The sequence below is a fragment of the Phodopus roborovskii genome, unplaced genomic scaffold (genome assembly GCF_943737965.1).
Source record: "Phodopus roborovskii unplaced genomic scaffold, PHOROB, whole genome shotgun sequence".
Classification (NCBI taxonomy): Eukaryota; Metazoa; Chordata; class Mammalia; order Rodentia; family Cricetidae; genus Phodopus; species Phodopus roborovskii.
In genome coordinates, this window is record NW_026126517.1 from 11,126,821 (window position 1) to 11,151,956 (window position 25,136).

General features: G+C 41.8%; 1 protein-coding gene across 1 annotated transcript in view; it reads right to left on the reverse strand.

Annotated features, from left to right (window-relative positions):
- The window catches only part of Barx2 (BARX homeobox 2), a 67,415-nt gene extending 56,110 nt beyond the window's left edge, over positions 1-11,305 (reverse strand). Inside the window, exon 1 of the mRNA XM_051197024.1 lies at positions 10,873-11,305. Coding sequence (XP_051052981.1) covers positions 10,873-11,059 — 187 coding nt within the window. The 5' untranslated portion in view covers positions 11,060-11,305. The remainder of the gene's footprint in view (positions 1-10,872) is intronic.
- Between the last annotated feature and the right edge of the window lie 13,831 nt (positions 11,306-25,136).

Here is a 25,136-nt window from a genome sequence, read left to right on the forward strand (position 1 = left end):
CCTAAACAGCCAACCACATTCTGCTTAGGCAAATTGTTCCAAGCATCAAAAGCAGAATATTCCAGTAGACAAACATAGCCAACCCTGTGACAAGGTGGTCTGTCCTGCTATGATCTCAACAGGCAACTTGGAAAATAAACTTTCAGTAGTCACAGCTGTCTAATGTGCTAAGAACACTTGTAATTTACCATGATATCCAGGAAAAACAAAATTAGTGACACCCTCCAAATAAAATCTCCTCAGGGATGACACACCAATTTTTTTCAATAAAAAAAAAAAAACATTTTTAATATTGAAAAAGAAGTAACTTATATAGAATGCCTTTTCTCCCTGCAGTTTGCCAATGCATCCCTCATTGTCTGAATACCCTACATCTTAACTCTTCTTGTCTCTAGTAGTTTCCTTTTTTTGTTTGATAATTTGTTTTTGTCTTTGTTTTGAGACAAAGTAGCCTTGAGTAGGCTAGATCTTGCTGTGTAGACCAGGCTAGCCTAAAACTCACAGAGATCCCCCTGCCTATGCTTACTGGGTGCTGGGATTAGAGGCATTTGCCACCATTCCTAGCTTAAGTAGCACCTTCTTAAAGATTTATTTTGTTTTTATTTATATAAATTATGTGGGGTGGGAGGGCCTAAGGATGCCAGGAGAGGACATTGGATCTCCTGGAGCTGGAGTAATAAGAAGTCGAGGGTGGATGGATGGGCATACTGAACAGAATTACGGTCCTCTGAAAGAGGGACAAGTACTCTTAACCCCTGGGCCATCCCTCTAGCCCCTGTCCCAAGTAGTTTCAACGTGAAGATTTAAAAGTAGACCTAACAGATGTGATGCCGGTGTGCAGACTTTCATAGACTGCAGAATAATGGCCCCTGCGTTCTTCTCATAGACTTTCACATGGCTCTGTGGAAACTCTTTGGGATTCAATCAATCTCTTACCCTTATCCAAAGATGTGTTTCTGCACCCTCCATGAATATGTGAAAGTGTAGCTAGTATCAATCCCTGTGTGTTCTGCTGGCTTCCTTCCATATATATCATAAAGCTTGATTTATTAACACTGTAGATAACTAATAACAATAAAACAACTGTAGCAACATACTATATTTATGTAAAGAGCCCCTGCCAACATCTTATTGAAGTGTTCTCACCCTTCTTGCCATCTTGTGAGATGTTAACTGTATCTTTACTCATACATTTATTTGGGCATAAAGGGAATAGTCTGGGGAATGGGGGGGATGTTTTTAGCAAATTTAGTTGTACCAACTATTTCACATAAAGGAGGGCAAAGCTCACAAAGGGCTATGTTTTTGCCAAAATGCCTAAAAGTAGTATTTCTAAATTAGACCAACCATGAAATGATAATTAAAATGTCTGGACTGCTAAAATAGCTGGATAAAGCATCTGCCACTATAGTTGTCATTATAGAATAATGTGATTGAGTTTAGCACCACCAAACAACAAGATGACCACTTATTACTGGTAACAGACATCTCTCTGGAGATTGCCATGGTAACATTCATTCCTTCCAACAATCCCTGACACCACACATTGAACAGCTTTTAAATTAAATCATGGTTACAAAATATAAAGAAAACTTAAGATAACATATCACTAGTCTTATCCTATATTGTCAAAGAAACTACAGTTTAACATCATATTCTTTGATATTTTATCTCAGCTATCCTAGACAATTTTCCTTTATTAAAATACCACTACCAATGAATGACTGGCCAAAAGCCAAGGGTAGCATATCACCATATCAGCAAATATTTATAAAAAGTAGGATGCAAAGCAAAGGCAGTTTGTTATGACTTTAAGTATTGTTAATAATAATAATTCCCAATAACTCGGACTTACATAATTATTGACACACACTAGCAGGAAACAACAATTAAGAGCTAAGAGTTCTAATAATTTCTTTACAAGTTCAAAATTTCTTTACTCGCATGCCAAAGCATGGATGGAGTACAGCATTACGCTGAAAAGAAATAACACTGTCAGCCAGGCTAGGAAAGTGGGCAAGACCCTAAATCCAGCTTCCGAAGCCACAGTGACGGTTTAGTATGAGCTGTTCATGTATCTAATTATAAAGTGACCTTGTGTCCCTACTGTGAAACTGTCGACATGCTCAGTATTTAAAAGCTTTTGTCTTGGGAAGGAAAAGCAATTGAGAAAGCCATGAAAAGTTCCACAAGATTAAGAGTGTCATGGGTATGTGTGGTCCCATAGCCTATCGATTTTCAATGTTTACGTTATGGAAAGTTTCAACTCTACACAGAAGTCCAAAGAGCAATATCATGAACACCTGTGTACCCACAACCAAGTGACAGATTTGTAATGCTTAGACTGAGTCACAGAAGGCCTTTTTAAATGGTAAACAATTACATAGGAAAATAAAAATCTGTGGGTCGTTCTCCTCACTGCCATCCTCCTATCCAATAATATCCTGTACTTCCCCAAATGTTTCCAGTCACTCTATAAATAGTACCGGACTATACACAAATCCACAGCTTGTTCATCCCCTTCATCTTAATCCTAAAAATGATCCATGTTGACACAAACACATTTAGATCATTTATTTTAATTACTACATAAAGTTTATTGCATGATTACAGCACATGTTAGTTTAGTTCCCGAAAAGCCAGTTAGGTTGTTTGCTTGTCTTTAATTTTCCCTAATCAAAAAAAAAAAAAAAAAAAAAAAAAAAAAAAAAACAGGAATAAACATACTTATCCACGTCCGGGCACACATCTACCATGACTCCTCAAGGCACAACTTCTCAAGGCGCTGCACTACAGGGTGCATACCAGGAGTTGCCAACTATTTATGGTATGTTTGTTTGTTTGTTTCTTCTTCAGTCATCTAACAGACTGGTGTCCTGACTCAGCCTGCACAAAGCCCCAGGTTTGATCCCAACACACACACACACACACACACACACACACACACACATTTGTAAACCCCCCAAAGTAATCAAACTAAATAACACCTTAATCACCAGTGTCTGGGGTTTGAGAAGGTCTACTTCTATACATTTCCATCTTCAACTAAGGCGGCCAGACCCTCTGATTTGCCTACAGCATCTCTGTAAGTTTTCCTGACCACAGGAAGGCTGAGCATCCACCTTGCATGTACTGACCATCTAGACCATTAATGTGATTTCACTTCTCAGGTTCCTCACTAGCAAATGGAGATAACAGTGCTCCTTCTCAGGGATGTTTTAGAACTGATTTTAAAAGCATTTATGTTTTGGTTGTGAGCCTAGCCTTTAAGGGTGGTGGCACACACCTTTAATCCCAGCACTCAGGAGGCAGAGGCAGGTGGATCTCTGTGAGTTCCAGGCCAGCTTGGTCTACAGAGTGAGTTCCAGTACAGGCTTCAAAGCTACAGAGAAACTCCGTCTCGAAAAACCAAAAATAAATAAATAATAAAATAAAAAGCATTTATGCCAGTGCTATAACATGTCAATAGATTAGAAAAAAAAAATTACTGGACCAGCTAGATGACTTAGTAAGTAAAGGTGCTTGCCACCAAACCTTACAACACTGAGTTTCATCTCTTGGACCCAAAGAATGGAAGGAGAAAGCAGACACATACTATTCATATGATTATGATTATGTATGTGAAAAAAGGCACTCAAAACATCGAATGTTTCTGCCATTCCTACCAAGTTTATAGTCTCCTCTAGAAGATGACTGCAAGGCTCAGAGAGCAGATTCTTTGCAACCCCTCTTGTTCAATCATGGTAGCTCACCAAGATAAGAAATTACACTGTTTCTAGTGTCCATTCAAGAAAAGTGCAGTCAGCAACACAAGGTATTATGTAAACTAAACTTCAATCAATACACTTGTGACTGCCACCTTGTTTGTGACAGGATCATTATCTTGAATCTCAGCAATTGTCTTGTCACAGAGTAAAGGGAACTCTTAAAAAAAAAAAAAAAAAAAAAAAAAACAGGGTGGTGGAGACTGACAGGAACTTCCCATGCCCAAGTATTTCCTGGAGTGGAAATACAGCCAGGCCTTCATAAATTTCACTATTCCCAAGACCACTCCATTTTCCCACAGAGCCACAGTGGTCTTACATATGCAAAGGGAAAGGGCAATCATAGCACTTATGGAAAAACTAAGTCATGTGTAATAAAAGTCATAATCAAAAGTATATTGAACCTGGGCATGGTAGTATTCACCTTTAATATCAGCACCCTAGAAGCAGAGGCAGGCAGATCTCTGTGAGTTTAAGTTTGAGGTCAGCCTGATCCACAAATAGAGTTCCCGTCTAGCCAGGGCTGAGTGAGACCCTATAAAGTAAATTGAGCTGAAACAGCAACATTTCGAATGTGATGCCTTGGACTACACAGTGAATTCCCATCTAGCATAGAATACATAGTGAGACTTAATCTTAAATAAGTAAACAAACAAACAAACAAACAGAAGATATGTGTACTCTGCCTGGACTCAGGACTTACTGGATGTCCTATGATCTTTCGCCTCTGGACTCTCTTCACTTGCATCTGACCTTTCCTTTGTGGATGGCTGTCTTTGCAATCTTAGCTGGTAGAATCAGGCAACATACACAGATGCATGCTAGACCCATGGCATAGCCCTGACATCGGCACCACTGGCGACTGGCAGGGCCTCCTCAGATGTGCTTCCATGTCATGTGAAATTCATGATCACTGTCCCCCACAGTCAATTTCAACTGGCACGCAGACACCAGAAACTCCTCAGTAACCACACTCAGGGGTTCTCTGTCCTCTCCAGAGTTGACTCGACTCAGCTGCAACCCAAATATAATTAGACAGCCTTCTGAAACTCTCTAGGTGCAAGGCTTTCTTCCGCACATGAGTGCCAAGTTTCCACTTTCAAGAACTTAAACTACCTACATATAAAATGCTCTAGCAAGGATGAGTAATTAGACACTGTAATGGAAAATTAACTGTGTTTTTATTTAGAGCACTTATTTTAACAAGACTTTTTTTTCTAACCATTATTAAATTGCAATAAAAATAAATTAAATCCTGATAATTTACAAAGACATTCTGTTTTGAAAAAATAATAATAACAAATGAACACTCTCCTGAAGAGACTTTATTTTGTTAATGCCATGAAGTTAGTGTAAGGTCCAGATCAGAACCTCATTATTAATGAGTTCTAATGCTGGGTCTGTATCTGCCACACTTGCTGTGGGGAGAAACACGGTTTGCAGCTCTCTGGCAGCTAAAATAGCAGGCACTGAATAGGCCCCCTGCAAATTCCCTCAGCCCTTGGTCCTCTTTTTCACCTGTGAATATTCTATGCTTTGTGGATATTCTACGAATGCCTGCAGCTTTAGCAAATTCCTGGGGTAGGAAGGAGGATGCTGGCTAATCCAGATGTGAGTCTATCTCAAGAGAAACACTGGAAATAGCCCTTCCACCCAACAGAAGTGCCAAGTAAGGACTTTCTAAAAGAAAATGGGCACATCTCACAGCACCCAAATCCTTGCAGCAGCCCTTCGATCATAATCCAGTTAAGAGTTGGTAAGCTAGCTCAGTCAGCAAGCCACAAAATTAACTACAAGACAGGAAAAAAAAAAAAAATGGCAAAATGGGAGAGCTGGCTTCTTCACTTCCCCATGAGGTGACAAGCACAGTACAGCGAGTGAAGCTTGGGCCATCTGAGCTGCTTTGCTTTCCATGTGTCCCTTTTCCTGCAGCTCTCCAACCTCCCAAGCTCCAAGCCCTCCTCCTCCAAGGAAGAAAAAAAGCCCCAAAATGCTTTGGATATGACATTTCTTCAGCCACTTACCCCTGCCATGAATGTTAAATGATAGGCAGTACCAGGTTCCAGGGGACTTCACTGAAGGTGCCTAGCATGAATCTAAGTAGAAGAATCAATGGTACCTGCTTAATTGACTGTGGACAGTGATTTCAGAAGCCACCTTATTTGGTCTGTACAACAAAAGGCTCTAAGATACCCTATGATATAAGGCTGAACCTGAGTGGCCTCAAGATTTCACAGAAATCCATTCTTTCTCTTTATCGTCTTTTTTTTTCTTTCTTTCTAATCTCTCTTTACAATTTAAACAACTGTATTCAATTCTTACTGCCTCTCATATAGACTGCTGGGAACTCTACAATGTGCTAAAATTAACTTTTACTATCTATACTTGAATTACAAATCCTGTCTTCCATTTCAAAGAATAAATAGCCTGCATACGTGTAACTGGCCATGTGTGTGCGTGTGTGTGTGTTCTAATATTAAAAAATATTTGTTTAATTAAACCACTGAATTAAGTATATAAAGGATTGTAGCATTAGAAGAACCATTTTAACTCTGAACAGAATTTCTTATCTTTTTTCCATCTGCAATTAGGAAAATCAGCAGTAGCAGAGACTCTGTTAGTAAACAATTCATAAGCTCTTATATCCAATTCCTAAGGAGCCCCTCAGTGTCTCAATTTAATTTTTTACAGAGAAATTATAAAACTTAAGGTATTAAGTTAACACCACCTCTCCAGAAATATTCTGACCCTGAGCAAGTCCTGGATGCTATATGTCCCTCAATGTGTTCACCCTTCAAATGGGAATAGGAGAAACTGGTGTGAGTAATTGCTAATAAAAGCCTGCTTGCCTCTGGCAGCATTGATAATGATCATTTTCCCAGACCCTGGTTTCTTTTTCTCCATTAACATTCCAGGGTTCAATTCTCAAGTTCCTTATATGCTTCAGGATTTGGTGTCTAACTGAAAGAGCAGAGGTTTGGGGAACTTCATAAAGCACTTGCTGGCTCTCTAACAGGGCAACAGAGTCGTGCATGTCTGGGCCTCAGTTAACTTTACAGCGTGACACCCGGTCTTTGTGATAAATGTGCCCAAGGACACCACCCCAAAGAACTTGTTTCCCATGGACCCACCAGAGGATAAAATGTTCTCAATGCCACCTCCTAAGATAATCACTCTGTCCCAAATGCCCCTTTTAATTGGTTGACTGTCCCCTGGGTGTGACTGCACAAGTTTATCCAGGGTGTGTAACTAAGATACAACAGTCTTCCTGATTTCTGAGAATCCTGACAAGGGCAACGGTGTAAAGAGTGGATTGAGCTATGTCGAAACCCAAGGTGATGCTATGACTCTGCACAAGATTGATAGATAGATAGATAGATAGATAGATAGATAGATAGATAGATAGATAGAAATTTATCCTCCACTTGGGCAGATTGACCTCTCAACCCCTGCCTGCCAGCTCTATAGCCAGGGCCAGACCTAAAGGACTAACACTGAAGGTCAGCAGAAACATCCTGCTCAAGAAGGGGGAAAGGAACTAGACTACAGATTGTACTAGAATAATAGAAAGTCACAGGTCATAAAGTGCCCAAATATTTGTATTCTCCCTGAGATAAGCAAGTGGAAATGTAAGATGATTCTAAATAGCAACAATAAATTATAAGTAATTAATACCATAGGTATGTTTATCAATAACCTTGCAGGAAAATCCTTAGGTTGAGCTGTTGCATGTTTGCATTTGTGGAACAAGTTTCCCTGAGCATTCCCAAATTCAAAAACTCTGACTACCTCTAAAGATTTAAATGCAGAGGCAAAACTTTCAAAGAATTCCAGTGCCAACGGCTTTACAATCTGGTCTGTGAGAGGGGCCATTTCTATTCAAGCAACTTTCCATCGAAAACAGTTAACGATGATCCAAAATGGATAACTACTACATACCCCAAAAGTTATATTGTATTCATAAACTCATAAAGTATAACTTTCAATGACCTTTTCCATTCTAATATTTGAGAGATGATTACTCCCTTCCAACTGGCAATATTTTTGGTTCTGTTACCGGATTTAAAGAGAAGATCTACAGGTCACATGCACAAGTAAGTCAAAAAATAGTCTCTACTTCACTGACAGTACACACAGAAAACTGTTTAAATGAAGGCTTTTTTTTTTTTTTTAGATTAATAATAAACTTATCTTTGGCTTAAAGAGAAGGATTCTCCTCAGTATCTATTAAGGTGGTTTGAAGGAACTACTGGGAAACATCTAAAGACCACTCTCAAAGAGTAAAATAATCGTGTTTTCAATAAAGGGCCTGTTGAAAAACAATACTTTTTGATGATAAGTATTCCATCAAGGGGAAAATGTTTAGTAATAAATGACTTCCAGGTGATTATCTGCCTAATGAAAAAGATTTCCATTCCTCTGTTTACTTAAACACAGACTCATCAGCCTGAGGAGATTTGATATCCTGCATTGCTACCTGGATTACTAAATCTAGCAACAAGGACTGCTTAATTAGGTAGAAGTCTTTTAAATGTGGGTTTTGTTCTGCCCCTATCCTGTGTGTTTTTATACATACTGGTAAGTCAATTGGGAAGAACTTTTTAGTCTTAGTTTTCAATGTTTTGCCTGGCAAAGTTCGCTTCTGTTGCAGTTATTTAAGCTGGTGGACTTGGGCAAACTAAAAGATGAGAAAAATTGGTAACTTTAATCCTAGTATATACTAATTCTCACTTACTTTGAATTTCTTGTACATTACTCCTGCCACATATGCTAAATATCCCTCTCTATTCAGAAAAAATAAATAAATTACTGTTTTGTTATAGATAACAACTTATGATTTTTATTTATAATTAATTTTTAAAAGATTGTGCTTACCCTAGCTAAGACTTTTTGAGCCTGCATTTGACACTTAAAAAGTACAAAAAGGCTTTGAAGGAATGAAACCCCAGAGAAGTCACTAATGGGCTTCCCGTGATCTTACATGTAAGGCTTCCACTGAAACTGTAAACCCACTGAAGGCTTAGGATCTGAAAGTATGAACTGTGGTTGCCAGTTTTTATGAGTTTAATTCCACTAGCAAATCCTACTTTCTCTATTTTAAGTCTCAACTAGAGGAAAATCAAGACGAATTTTGAAAGGAACAATCCAAAGGAAGAATGGAAAAAGAAGGCAAGAAAACCACTGCCAGTAACCCCTCCTGGTACAAATCATCAAGGAACTCCGGGGAACATAGGACTGGTCTGCAATGTCTGTCAGCACAATTTTAACACTCACAAAATTGCCTTTGAATCCTTAGATTTCCTGTTTTATTTCCCACACAAGGTTGTGTAAATCATGGAACTCACTCAGCCTAGAATAACTACATGACAGTTTTCTGGGCCTCCCCGAACCCTTTTTCCAGCATTTTTTAATGACCCAATTCTGTAACTCCTATGAGCCAGCCCTGAAAAGCTGCCTCAGAATCATGACAGAGGCCCTGAAAGTCAGCAGGTACTAACCCACCCCTAGGTCTTCAGGAACTGTGTTTTCTTCCTGGAGCCTCTACCCTGGGCAGTGACTGAATGGGGTGCACTGGGATTTGCCTCAGACTCAAATCCTCTGTAGGATTTGCATTATTGTAGCAACTAGATGTTCTCAGAAAATTTAGCCTGCTTCTCCCAGCCCAGCATATTCACAGACTACTCATGTGAGGCACCTCTTAGAGCAAACACACAAAAGTAAAAATGGCATCATGATGGATATCTCTTGTGTTTCTAAAATCTCCTTTATGTATCTTATTTAGCTCCTTCTTTGTAAGTTTGTTATGGGATATCAGATGTAATTCCACCTTGCTGACAAGACATGTAATATTCATTGGATAGCCAAACAAATGTAGGAATATCTTGCTTTTGCAAAGTCCTTGGTATATTTATTACCAAGGTAGATTTAGTGATAGGTTTAGCAGGACCGTCAATAGAAGCAAGGGAGAAATAGGATTCTGTGCATTATACTTAGTAGCTTTTCATTCCAAATCGTTCTCATAATAAGTAGTCATGAACCACTGCTAGCACATGTTTCCATTTTTCAAAATATAATTTCATAAACTTGCTTCATGGAAGCTATACAACAAGTATAAGGCTAAAGACGCTAAAGGCTCCCCTACATGTTTGCTTTTAATGAGAAGTATGGTCAAGAACTTCTTTGGAAAAAAAAATTGTCTTCAACTCTTTTTTTTTTTTTTTTTTTTTTTTTTTTTTGTAGCCTGAGTCCCCACCACACCAGGGAACTTTGGAACCCGGAGCTTCTCTCATGGCGATCAAATGTGTTTTAGACATCTTTGGATGGCTTTCCTGCACAGCTACTCTTTCAGTATTATTACTAAATTCGATCATTTTCTTACTGGTGGAAAGAGGAAGCCAGGTTGGAGGGATGCTTTACTGTTACTGGTGTTGGTTTTAGTCACTTAAAACAAACAAGGTTGATCCTCTGCTTGTGTCAAAAGGCAGCATAGTCCAAAACTACCTCCAGAGAGAGAGACAGACAGACACACACACACACACACACACAGAGAGAGAGAGAGAGAGAGAGAGAGAGAGAGAGAGAGAGAGAGAGAGAGAGAGAGAGAGAGAGTCATTTTAAATACAGTTCGGTGAATTCAATGGTTTGTTTTGAAGCCCAGGAAACCGGTTTACTTGTAAAATTACAAAGGAGATGTAACAAGTAGAGCGTTATGGGTAAGACCACCAGGCTCAAGTTGAAACAGACAAACTCACTGCGCGAAGTCACCTAGGCACTGAATCTGGTCAAGTGTTTTGAAGTTTCTCATTGGAACTCCATAGCGCCAAGAAGGAGGGGGTTTTCTCCAAGAAGCAAGACAGGGCGGGCGCTACAGAGGAGTCCCACTCCAAGGGCCGCTTGGTCTTAACTTATCACCCATCCAGGGAGCGGTACCTGCCCCGGCGGGTTGTAAACGCTTCGCTTTTGAATGTCCGCCGCTAGCTAGTCCGTTTTCCTCGCAAGGACGCAGAAAAAGAATCGTTTGGTCCCTCACGCTCTCGGATTGGAAAGCAGAGGCGACCGCACACGGGCTAAAGTACCACAGCCCACTATCTCCCAGCGATTGCCTTACCCGTACAAGAGTGCAGGGGCTTGGGTCGCACCACCAGCGAAGGGCACACAGAGTAGAGGGAAAGTTTCTCAAAGTAGTCGCAGGTCTCCTTGGAGAGTATCTCATCGATCATGAAAGTCTTGTAGCGCCGCCTGGCTGCTTTGAGCTGGCCGGGTGAGCTCAGCCTCAGTTCCGCGTGGCAGTGCATGGTGAGCCGGGACTAGAGCCTGGCGACCTGAGTGCTGCGAGCGCCGGCTCGTCCGGGAGCGCGGGGGTTGGCACTCGGGCTGGGGCCTGAGCCCCGCTCTTCCGCAGCCAGAGGGGCGGCGGGGCCGGGGAGGCGCGCGGACGGACCTGAGCGGGCACGGGCGCGCCTGCAGCGTCTACACCCACCCGCTGAACAGCATCTTTGACTACAGCCTTTTTGGGACACCGCAGCTGTCAATCAGCGCGCACTTCCTGCAGGGCCAGGTGCGGAGCGCGAGCCGAGGGGCGTCGGCCGCCACCCCGCCCCTGCGCGTCCGTGCAGCCCGGGCTCTGACTTGCTCACCCACGGTCGAGCTGCTCTAGATCCCGGCCTCCCGCCGGTCCGAAGCGAGCGCTCCCCACGATGGCTCTCTATTTTAAGACACTCGCTACGGCTCTACTCTCCCCCTCCCCCAAGCTCCAGGTGTGTGTACTGGGGTGCGCGCGCGCGCGCGTGTGTTTGTGCACGCGCAGTCCGGCCGGTGCGCGCCTCCTCCTCCTGCCTCCCAGCCGTCCCGCCGCCGCTCTTCCGAGCTGCATAGTACTCTGTCCTGCCAAAAGGCCGCCGCTCCCAGCCTCCGCAGCCGTGCAGGTAGCTAGGTCTGCGTCTTTTGCCACAAAGTAGTAGAATCATTCGTCCAGACTCCCGAGGATCCGGGCCCCAGAGCACCACTGTGCCTCTCTTGTCCCCGCGTGGGCCATTTCCCGGGACCGTGACGTCCCCTTCTCAGCCCGCAGCTCCCAAGCCCACGATGCACCCGTGCACTCCCGGCGTGGGGCGTTTGCACCGAGGTTGTAAACTTGATTGCCTCACAATCCCAAACTACAAATGACTTTAGAATAGTCAGTTACCCCCCAATATTAAATCGGGGAAATAATGTGCATTTGTGTGTGTTTATATTCTGGTCATAAAACGGTTTGCTTGGCTGGAAAGTACCAAAACAGAGGGATCACGACGTGTCTACGGCCCTTCTATAGTCAGCCCAAATTCTGGCTTTTCCTAGTGCCAGATCCCGGCTTTCATTCCCAGAAATGACAGACTTCAAGTGTTTGGAGATTGTTTGCCTCTTTTTCCTTAGCGTCTTGGTCTCAGAGTCTGTCCCTATCAATGTCTGTACGAAATTTTGTTTTCAACCACAATCTTTGCATGAGAGGGACCGACCGGTCCGGCACTTGTGCGCCTGGGACAGCTCCTACTGTCTGTCGGCAACAGCGCACCGCCGCCCTGGAAAGCGACCTCCTGGTGCACTGTTGGCCCCAAGAGTGTGTCCCTAAAGCGGTGTAAGAGAGCTGGGAAGGAAACCGACAGTGGGAACACAGAATTTTGGACACGAACAGCTGGTGATTCCTCCTGGATGCTCGTACCCTGGGGGTGATCATGAGTCTCTGGGGTGTTCTGCCGGGTTGCGCGCTACGAGCGTGACTAGCTACAGAAGCAAGTCGGGACGCGCACCTCGGCCGGTGTTTCACCCCGGGAAGGGACAAACTTGTTGAACTAATGATTAAGCACTTAAGGAAAATAGACAGTAATAGACGGAATCATAATCAAGCGTTTGCTATGGCCCGCAGCCGGTGGTGACGATCTTTATTCCCCACGCGGCTGTGTCCGTCTGATTCCGCTTCCTTCCTCGCCATTTGGAATTGCTTTTATTTCTTCTCCAGGCGCAGGCAGCCCAGTAGAACAGCAGCTAGGAAACCCGGTGGCGGCGCGTTTCTTGCTTTCATCCCTAGAAGACCCTGTGGCTTATCTGTTGTGGGGGATCGAGGGCCTAAGACCTGTCCCTGATCTGTCTGTGCCCTGCCACCGTCGCCGCGGCCCGCTGAGAGAGGAGATGGGCCAGGGACCGGGATGCAACGCTGGCTGCCAGGGCAATCCTGGGGAGCTCTCTTCACCCCCACTACAGTGTCTCACTACAGTGTCTCTGCGGCCGCAGAGAAGCTGAATGCTTGGTGTGATCCTCGTCTAACCTAGGCGACAGCAAGGCGGGCTTACAGCCTGGAGCCCGGTACCGAAGTGGCCTCAAGGACATAGCATGAGAACGCTGAGGCGCTTAGGCTAGCAGCCTCCGCTACAGTCACAGGCTCATACGGAAAGCTGGAGCTCTGGGTTGCTCTGGGAGAACCCTGTCCATGTACTGCACTCCCTTTCTTCAACCTTTTTCTTTGCTCTTTTCACTCCTTCTCCCACTAACCCCCGCCCCCCCCCATTTCTCCTTTTCCCTCACTGGTCCTCGCATTTGGAGCCTCTCGGTTTAGCCTCCCTCTTCTCTTTCCTTGCTTCTGCCCTTCGTTCTGTTCTCCACCTTAGTGCATCCTTGTTTCTTTTTCTTTCTTCTCCACATTCTCTGTTTCCAAAACTCGGGTCAGGAGTGATATTTGTGTACCCCGTGTCGGGGGAAACTCATTGGCAGACACAGGGCTTTGAACCTCTAGCCCAGCCCGCAGGAATAAGCCCTTGGACTGGCCTCCTGACATATATCCACAAGGCCATCTTCTCTAAGCCCTCTTACTCCCTACTTCCACACAGCTGCAAGCACAAAATTCACTTATGCCCTTATGTAAATTTGGTTTGAACTCTACTGAACTTTGATAGATGAAGAAGTAGAGCACCCTCCATCAGTGCCTTAGATTTGTTGTTGTTGTTGGTTGGTTGGTTGGTTTTTTGTTTTGTTTTGTTTTTGTTCCAACTTTCTACTAGGAAGGCCAGAAAGCTGAGGAATCTGTAGGAAAGAATTTCCACTGGAGGGAGTGGTTCTGGATCTTGGAATCTGGAGTTTTGGTGCTCTGGCATTCATTTCCTAAACTGGCATTGGCTTTTCATTTCCAAATGCTAATCCTAATTTCTATTTCACAAGGTTGGCCTTTTACAAGCCTTGCCTTTAATTGGAATGCCCTGCCACCTCTCCCCTCCCTCCTTCTCTGCCAGAAAAACTAGAGACCCATCTCAAATACAACCTCCCTCTGAGAAGCCCTTTCTTGTTCCCAGGCTGTCCCTTGCTGTTACTGCCTCTATGCTGTGCTAGCATTTCCTTCACTGTGTTGTCCCTTGCATGTTTTCCCCCCACTGAACAATTCATCCCTGGTGGTCAACGCTTTGTTCAGCATTATTCATCTCCTACCATCAATATCCACATAGCACCTAGCAATGCTCTCTCGGTAAATGTGTCCTGAATAAGTGATTGTATGAAAACTCTAGAAGCAGACTTATATAATGTGTTCGACGGGATGTCAAGTCTTAATTAGCTGTACTAAATCTGTCTTTCTCTTTAAATGAGTTTCTACTTTCCTTGTTCACTTTGAGTTTTGAGCAATGGCATGCAGCCCAATTTCTCCTTCTTTCCTTTTCTTCCCCGCCCCCTTCAAGCTCCTTCCCAGACCCTTTCAGCCATTCTCAGACTGTAATGCATTTCCATGGAGGATGCATACCCCAGCTGTCAATCACAGAGTGGAACTTTGTTCAAAATAGTCAGGGGTTTTGTTTCCAAAGTTAATGAAGTGGCTGGAACAACAAACATCTGCCAAAGGGGCTCAAACCTTTTCCAGCTGCCGGAGACTGGCAGACACTCTTCAGCATCCCTGTCACCATACCCAGGCAGTGTCTGCCCTTGCAGCCACAGAGGAACACACAGGGAGAGGGACAGACTGTTTACACTGAATGGTGAGCATACAGGGTGAGAAAAATTCACACCCTGGTTTCAGAGGCTCACACCCCCTCCCCAATTTGACCCCTAATTCCTGAGACAGCCCAGGATGAGAGAAGGGTACAAGGATGAAAGTTGGACTGGGTGGTCAGAAAACCAAAGATTCCATTCCCCTTTACATCTTACACTCAACATCTCCATTCATCAAGAACTCTTGAAGTTTAATGAAAGAATTTTTCTAATCCCAAACATGGCACTTAAATTACATATAGAACCTACCATAGGTGCTATTACCTTACCTCTTAGTTAACCACCCCTTTAGAATCTTGATTATAATGCAATCAGGTGTAATTATGACATGCACACCAGTTCATTTCCCATCTATCATTTCTTCAAAGAGGACACAGAGAGCAGAAAACATTTCTTATAGTCTGGTCACATGTATTTAATAACTTGTATTTCAGCCACTAAGTTTTGAAATAGTTTCAGACATGTAAAAGCAAAATAGGGAAAGTCTTGTAAGTTAATATTCCCCTGAGCCCTAGGTCCATGCCAAAACTGCTTGCTGTCTGAGCAGTCCAACCAGGCAGCCTCAAATAACAAGTAAAAAGAGGTATACAAGGAGGCCAGCTTATTTTCAATGATGATATTAATTTACAAAATTGCTCTCATTCACTGTAAGTCACCTTTTGAAGAGAGGCCACAAATGCAATCAACTTGACCAATGAGATTAGAAAGGATGGAGTAGAGCCACCTAGCCTTTCCCAAAAGCCAAATTCAAACTGGAAAATAAAATAAATAAATAAATAAATAAAAACATAAGACAATAGCTATATATCTATAAAGCATTGAGCCTTAATACAAATATGAAAAGGTTCAGCAAATGATCCAGGTAGTTCCAAATTTGAGAAGCTTAGTATACAGATGAAGATTCATAGATTCTCTCTCTCTCTCTTTCCCTCTCTCTCACATACACACATACACACACACACACACATACACACACACACACAAACACACAAACACACACGACCACACTAAAATGTTTTGTTTGCTTTTTTGAGAAAATGTTTCATGTATCCAGGCTTCCCTTGTACTTACTATGTAGCCAAGGCCGACCTTGAACTCCAGAACCTCCCATGTCCATCTCCCAAATGCTAAGATTATAGAACTACCTGGCTGTGTTTCTCCTTTTTAGCTATATTATGTTGATATCATTTAAACATGTTTCTGCAAATGGCCTGTGTGCCTCAGTTATTCCAACTTGTGTAGTCAGGGAACTAAAATTTGGCGTTATGAAGTTTATCATAATGTTGTGCAAAACCCATGGGAAGCCTGGAGCATTACTGACAATGCTTACACACACACACACACACACACACACACACACACACACACACACACCTGTTATCCCTTCTCTAAGGAGAAAGCTCCAGCAAGAAAGCAGTATCCTTTTGATGCTGTGGAACTATGTCTGGGGTAAGCAAAATAGACCTTCAAGTCAAGCCAATCTGGGTTCCATTCCTAGCTGCCCTGCTGAGCTATTCTCTGACCTCTGATCTTCAGCCACTTGTGTATAAGTAGTACAGATGCAAGTTTTGAGGAAGATCCTTTGGGACTCCATGTACCCAACATTAGCTCAAGAATTGCTAGTATCCCTGATACCTTCACTGTTTCAATAAAATAAATGATTTCACAAAACAACACTATCCCTTAAAAGGCATGAGGGCCTGCCTTTCCTGCTTCATATGCTCAATGTTAGATTTTCTCAATGTTCTGAGTCCAGAATCTTCCATGGAAATATGAGTGGGAAGACAGAAATAGACTGTAGCACAGCTTGTAAAATACTTGCGTGGATTCAATCCTCAGCACCACATTAAACCAAATATGACAGCATGTGTCTGCACTGAGAAAATAAATATAGGAGAATCAGGGGTTCAAGCTCATCCTTGGTTACAAAGCAATTTCAAGGTCAGCCTGGAATGCACTAAACCTTCACTCAAAAAGGAAAAATAAATTGTTTGTTTGTTAATGAACAGAGGGCTTGACTAAAGTAAAGAAACAGCCTTGGCTACCTAGGGCCCCTAAAAGCATCTGTCCCTGCAACAGCAGGATCTGCAGGTTTACCCAGGACTTTGCATTTTACTAACCGGTTTAGCCAGCACTTTACAGGAGCCTGGGTCACTTATGATGTTTATGATTGATCATGCATCCACTAGGAGACATCTCATTCAAATCACGTCATAAAATATGTTTTTCTCTTCTTGCTCTCAAGTAGTTTTGAACTGGATTTTGTGTGTATTCTCTGTAGAATCCCCCAAATCAGGGCCAAGAGAGATGGGTTTCAAAGACAGCCTGCAGCCCCTGGGTCATTAGCATTGGCTGTTATGCTAATAAGTACAGAAGGCTCCTTGTCAGCCTGTACTGGAAAGGACTTGTGGAGCCAGTCTGCCTTCTGAGCACACGAAAAACAACACTCACCGGAGAGCCTTGGGTGATTAAGGGGATCTGCTGGCAGGATTATTACTCTGCTAATACAGAACAATATTTACCAAGAACACTGGGTGCAATATGCCAATCAAAGAGTGTAATGATCTCTGCACTCCAGGCCCTTAAGACAGAGGAAGTTTGTACAGAGTCCTGGACACAGGTACTAATCACCTACCTAGGTCTGTATGCAGAGGGTGTGTGGGAGTCTGTCTGTGTGCCCACATATGGTCTTTTTCCATATTGTCTATCTTCTCTCCTCCTGTCTCTCTGTGTCTCTCGTTGTCTCTCTCTCTCTCATCACTATGGCTTTGGTTTTTGTTGGTTTTGTTTTGTTTTTTTATGGTTTGTTTTGTTTTGTTTTTGAGACAGGGTTTCTCTGTAGCTTTGGAGCCTGTCCCGGAACTAGCTCTGTAGACCAGGCTGGCCTTGAACTCACAGAGATCTGCCTGCCTCTGCCTCCCAAGTGCTGGAATTAAAGGCGTGGGCCACTAACACCCGCTGTGTTTTCTTTCTTTCTTTCTTTTTCTTTTTCTTTCTTTCTTTTTTTTTTTTTTTTTTTTTTTTTGCCTTTTTCTTCAATGAAGAGAGGAGAAGGGGGAAGAAGAAACATTTTTAAATTGTATTTATTAATCAAATTCAAGAGAACTATCCCATACTACAGGAAGAAACAAAACATGCTGGGCAGGCTCACCAACACAAAGTTTCACATTTGGAGCACAGGTCTGTCCTATCTCAACCAGTCTTTGCTGCATGTACAGAGAAGTATTATTTCTGTTTCTAAGATCTATGTATAAGAAATATTCTTCATCACTGTGGAGATGATAATACAGCAAATGTGCTGATGGCAAAATAGAGAAACAAAAAGAATGAAAAATTCTGATGTAACACAATACCACATAAAATAATCCAAAACTAATATTGCTAAAGTATCCTTTCCTAGAAAATCAGTCAAAGGGATCTCTCTTGCTGTCTTTTCTTTTTTTAATCAGGGTTTTTTTCTGCAGAGAAACATTTTACTTAACTTCCAACAGACAACCTCGGGACGACTTTTCCATTTCTCTGATGTTATGGATATTCTTTCGTGTCTTTCAACAGTTATAGGAATGCACAGACCGCTAAGGCTGTAAACTACCTAAGTGAACTAGTTGGTGAGAATCTCCATTCATTTCAATTATGTGAGCTGAGCAGACTGACTTTTTCTTTTCTTTTCTTTTTTTTTAAATTCAAAGTCATCACTGAACAGAGAATCCCTGAATCCACTGCCAGTCCACATTCTGATACGTTTACTTAAATCAATTATTGAGTTACTTAGATTATGTCTCCAGGAGCTGCCAAAACATCTGGTGGTTTCAATCAGGTCACTGGGAGATTGTGCCAAGTCAGGGGGAAAAAATTAGTCCAATTACTCATTTATATAGGCAGAACAAGGCTTGTTTTCTTTGAGCAGACACTAAGTAGATATAGCTCCAACAGGTTTTGGTTTTCTCGTCGGAAACCAGAGTACAGTTCATAATTCCTGAAAGAGGTTGTGATTTTTATCACTTAATGCTTGCAAAGTATTCTGACAGATCTTGAGTCCACGATGTAATGGGTGTGAAGCTGACTTATTGATGTTTGTGAGACACTTTCTGTGTTCATTTGAATTCTGTGTTCTGGAATTTGAAACCAAGCCAACAGACCGAAGCTGTTTGGTATTCCCTGAATGCTGAAAAATAAGAGTAACCATGCCAGCAATCACAGGATGGTGTCCTGGCTGTAACAAAACCCCACGCGTGGTTGTTTATCCACAGCTTTCCACTGGAACATTCGTGCACAGAGTGCTTCTCTATATGATCTAGTGTAATCTAGAATCAATAAGAGTACTTTGATTTCTTCACCTTCTCATAGGACACCCTCAACTGATATCAGCAATTTCAAATCATTACCTTTATGAATCATATGGCCACAGCCCCAAGAGAATGAGGAGAATGAAAGCCCAGAGAGCCCGGCATTCTAAGGACATTGTCCTGATTTCCCTCCCATGGGTTACTTGGGGAGTAAATGTCCTATGATTAATAACATTCTATTGAATAATTCTGTTCAGAAACCTGCCCTAGAATAGATTCTCCCTTGAAGAAACACATTAGGAAAAGAAAACTTTTTCATGTTGATTTGTGACATTAGGGACAGATTACCTAGCTAGTTCTAATTTTTATAACTTTCTTATCTGCATATAGTTTTAAACTGAAAAGGAAAGCCAGAGACAATTAGAAAAAATTATTGTCATACCATACAATATAAACTTCGTGTGAAGGTCGGGGGTGACTCACTCATTCATGCTGATGTCTGTGTAGAACTTGTTAGGTGTCTATAGCTTAATGGTTCAGAGTTAATTGTTAATGAACTAGTTTTTTTTTTTTTTTTTTTTTTTTTTTTTTTTTTTTGTTTAAAGTGTTTCTTTCTCCTAAAGGAGAAGGTAGTTCTTTGCTTCAAGGACAATGAAATTTAAAGGAACTCATTTTCTCAGTAGGAGCAAGATTTTTTTTTAATGGGAATAATATTTTATTTGGAATCTCAGTATGAGAATCTTGCTTCATTAAAAAAATAAGTAAGGGCTGGAGAGATAGATGCCTCAGTGATTAGTATCTCTGACTGCTCTTCCAGAGGACCCAGAATTGATTCCTAGCAACCACATGGTGACTCACAACTATCTGTAACTCCCATTCAAGGGGATGCATCATTCTCTTCTTGCCTCTAAGGGCACTAAGCTAGCATGTGATATACATCCATGCAAATATAGCACCTGTCTACATAAAAAAATTAATACAAACAAATTTTACTCATTGCTCAGACTAACAGTGAAATTCTGGAGTTCACACTACTTGAGCAGAGTAGATGCTGGGATGGAGCCCAGCCCCATGTGTGAATTCTGCCTGAGCATTGCCTATGCTGTTTGCACCTTCTTAGGAAAAGTGGGCGCTGAAGAGAGTGGCTTGGAGAACAAAAAGGGAGCAGAGCACGAAAGAGCACTGAAGAGTATATTCTTGCACGGGCTGTGTGACAACCAAGTCCTGAAAGCCTCGGAATTACTGACAAGCAACATGAAAATGCCAGACCTGCAGTTACAACTTTAGAATGACATACCTGCCTGCAGACACATGGAGGCTAGCAGCCTACAAGTGAGCTACTGTCCTAATGAAAAACTGAGAAGTCGTTTATAAGGTCATCGTCTGAAGCACAGTTAGACACACAGAAAAGAAGCTAAGTGACTCACACCCTGTTTGTGGGCATGTGGCCTGGCATGACACTTCTGGAGGGCAGCTTGGCATCAGATCAAATTCAGAAGCAATCTAGCAATCCCAATCTAGCAACTGAAACCAAAGCTGTGGTTCTCTGGTGCAATAGAAACCAAAGCTGTGGATCTCCAATGATCTATGCACATAACACTCTAGGTCCTGGAGTCCTCAACTTCTCCAAGAGTTTAGGACAGCTTGTCTGAAAACTATCGACACCTAGGGTGTGAGAATTGATCAGTCTTTACTTTTTAAGGTTTTGGGTTTTTGTTTGTTTGTTTGGTTGGTTTTTGTTGTTCTAGTTGTTGCTTTATTTTTTGGTTTGTTCTTGTTTGGGTTGTTTTTGTGTCGTTGTTGTTGTTGGTGGTGTTTCTTGAAACAGGGTCTCTCTATGTAGCTTTGGTTGTCCAACAACTCACGATGTAGACGAGCTGGACTCAAATTCACAGAGATCCACCCGCCTCTGCCTCCCAAATGCTGGGATTAAAGGCAAGTGCCACCATACCAGGCAAGAATTGACATTTTTAAACAAGCAGTCTGCTCTTGGTTTTATAATAAAAGTGGGAAGGTTATAAGCAGAAAGAGGTAAGTTAATTGTAAGATCCATTAAAATTGCAGAAGCCAGAGATTGTTATTTCACATTTCTGAGCCTCAGTTTCCTTGTGTTTGATACACACACACACACACACACACACACACACACACACACACACACACCTCTTGAAGCTCTTATAGGACTTAAAAAGATACACAATTAAACAATGCCTGACATAAAAGTGAACAACTATTATTTATGAAAACCAAATTAAATGGAAAAAGTCCATTTCAAAAAGAAGGAAAAAGTTTATTTAAATAATACAACATAAAATACAATACAATATTGTCCATGGACTTGCATGTACATGAAGACATGTCCCAAAACATGTTCAAATGTTAGCTGATAATCTCTTGCTGGTGGGTATTTTCAGGATTTATCTGAAGTCTTAAACAAATGTTCCTATTATTTTACTTTATATTATTTATATAAAGTAAATAAATATATACTGCACATATATATTAAAATGTATAATTGCCCCAAAAGCTATAATTTTTAAGCTCGAAAATTATATACTTACAGCTGGGCACACTCCTTTAATCTCATCACTCTAGAGGTAGAGGTGGGCAGGTCAGTGTGAATTTGGAGCCAGCCTGCCCCACATAGTGAGTTCTAGGTCTGTCAGAACTACACAGTGAAACTTTGTCTAAAAATTGAAAATAAAATTTAAAGAAGTAAAAGTTGTATACTTAAGTCTAACAATGTAAAGTGTACTTTTTTAAAAAAAAATCTTACATTTGAAGAAGTCTTTTGTATGTGTTGCTCCCTAGAAGCCTCAAGAAATCCCATGTGTAGAAAACTAAAGTATCTGCTACTCCTGTTTTACATCGAGGAAAACACAATCACCTGCTTCCCTTCGGCTTTCCAAAGACAGCTCAAGTTTTAGAGCTGAATGCCAAGTCCAAGTTGTTGGAGTTTTTTGTTTTGTTTTGTTTTTGTCTGAGTTCAGAATACCCAAGATTCCACAATGCTTTCTTATTGATCTCAGTCATGTTTTTTAAAAAGAAATCTAATTTCTACTGTTCGTTTGTCTGCCCCATAGTTTTGTTGTCTTTTTATATGTCAGGCCGTTGATAACATTGAAATTATTTGAATATTAAGAAGACTGACAGGAGAACATAGTTACAGAAACCTCAGTCATCTCATGGGCCATGAAGCTTTGGTTATGAAGTAATATAAATATAAGTAGTTCCAATTGCCTTCTAGATTAACAGAAATTTCATGAGCAAGAAAGTTAGTTGACTACGTATGCCATGTAAAAACTGCCCTGAGATTGCTGCGAGCTCTCCGCAGCGTTCTCAGGCCAGCACTCCAGCAAGGAGCCTGGTGGAGATTTATCAGCAAGCAAATGGAGCTGCTGACTCTGCCTGGAGTCCCCAGGAACCCTAGGCAGAGGCAGTATCTCAGAGATGCAGTTTGGTCGTTACTGCCCTCTATTAGAGGACAAGGATATCGTCTGCGCGGTGGAATCATGGCTCCCTCTGTTGGTAAGATATGGGAATGTCCCTGAAGACAGGGCCCTGGAGGTACCAAGTTAGATAGATACTCGTGTTCTATAGGGACCCTTAGGGGCTGACTTCAATATTGTGTCTGAAGCATCACTAACAACTATTCTTTCCAGATCTGGATCCAGTTTCAGATGTGACAAGGATGACTCTTTGTTGATCTTACCTCCATTTAGGTCCTGGTAAATCATCAAGGACTTGAGTATGCATCTAAAATAATTTAAATGACTTAACTGTGTAGCAAGGGTATTGAAAGAAAGATATGGGAGCAGATCAGAACACAAGAAAAATGTGTATAATACCCCACCCAACAACCTGATGCTACAGTGTGAGCCCAAATTCAAGCTCCATTTGTGGACCTTAAACAATGCTGAAAGCCCACAGGCCTGAGAGAGTTAGCCTCAGAGACCTCATTAGTACACTCAGAAAATCTCCAATGTGAGCTACACTGTATACTTACAGCGTAATTATTGTATGTGTGCCAATTCTAGGACACCTCCAGCTGCTGAGGATTGGGTGCATTTAACATCACCCTGAAGTTACAGGTATACCTGGTCTCCTCTAACTAGGGCTGTAAACCTTCTGGGAAAAGGAGTAGAGAGCATGGCTGAAATGGACAAATGTAAGGCACAAAATGTTAGTAACAGGATGACATAAAAGAAAATGAACTGAAAGCATCCCTTCTTTCCCACTATGGAGGAAAAGCCCTGACCTTAGAAATGACTGGGTTGCTGTTGACTCGACAGCAGTGACATTGATGTTTTCATAAGAAATGCCTGTTTCCTTATTCTCCCCTCCTCTGCAATAGGACATACCAAGCTAACCAGTCTGGCTAGGCATGAATAGCAAGTTCGTATGTCACCACAACCATCCATCCCTGCCTAACCTTTCAGAGCAGAGCTCCAGTTCATGTGGCTGGCTGAAACCAACACAAACTACAAAGCACTGTGGATAATCATTAAGAAGCTGGCTTGGGTACTGCATTCCCTGTGACCATTTAACCAATCAGATAACGGAGCTTGGGAACAGGACATTGTTGTTTCTTGATATTTAATACCACATTGTTCAATAGCATCATTTTTCCTTTGCACTGGATTGCCTTCTCACAGTCATGGCTGTGTATTATAATTCTGTGTGGTAGAGAAAATGCACATGAATTAAATATAGAGATAATTTATCTAATTATTTGTTGAATGTCATTTCTGCCCAGAAGCCCTGACGGGAAGGCATTTTTGGAGAAACATAGGTAAAAAGTAGACAGTCCTTTCTCAGAATAGCAGACAAATGAATCAACAATCAGCTACCTATGCCCAAGAGGTGGGTTTGGAACTAGCCCAGTAGGCCAGTCAAGAGATCATGGAAGAATTTCAGAAACAGAAGAGGTGGGACAGGGAAAGCCCATTTCCATGTAAGTTAAGGTCTGAAGGAAGATCATAAATTAGCAAGAATGGAAGGGAATGTAAAAGTCATTCAAGATCGACAAGAGAAGCATCCAAAGTCTAGAACCAAGTGAAAGAGTCTGGTGGTCTGGAGGTGACAAGTTTAGCTAGCGTGCAGTTATAGAGAGGGCAAGGTCAGTAAGAGGGGAAGGTGAGAAGATGGGCAAGACCATAAAGCATCTTCTAAGCTGCCATTGATTTAATCTTATCCTGAAAACCTTCCTGTCATCTCCATGGCAGGAGAGTGATGTACAGACCTGTGCAGATGGGAAGCCACTTAAGAAGTTACTGTGTTAAGGTCAGTGGTAGTAGCTGTTTTCTGAAGTGATAGAGATGAAGTGAATGGAGAGATGGAAGTTGTTTTGAGAAACTTGAATCTATGAAACACGAGGATAACTTTTGATGTGAAAAAATCTAAGAAGTCAAAGCCAGGAACAGCTACATTTGGCCATGCATGGTGATCGTTCCTACATTCCCGGTCTTTGGGAGGCTGTGGCGAGATGGTCATGAGTTTAAGCCTAGCTTACTACATAGCAATTTCAGGCAAGTCCAGGCTATTATATGGAAAGGCATTGCCTCAAAAAATAGAATGAGGGCAGGCCATTGTGGCACATGACTTTAATCCTACACAGGAAGATCTCTGACAGCCTGCCTGGTCTACAGAGTTCTAGGAGAGTCAGGGATACACAGAGAAACCCTGTCTTAATCCCCCCCACACACAAGAAAGAAATGATACAATTTAATATTTAAAATATTTAAATCTCCTAACAGCTCCATTCAGAAGGGAGCCAGTGTACTGATTCATACCTATATTCCCAACACATGGGAGGCTAAAGCAGAAGTGTGGCCAGAAATTTGAGCCCAGCCTGGGATAGACAGTAAATTCAGTCCAACTTGATCCTGTCTCAAAAAAATGGCTTGAATAAATTTTTTTCCAGCAAAGGTATAGAAATGTCAAACACAGACAAAGATGCTCAATATTATTCATCACTACAAAAAATAAATGAATAAATCAAAACCATAATGATATAATCCTTCACACCTATTACCACCAAAAAGAAACAAAAAAAGTATTATTGGTTTGGATGTAGAGAAAT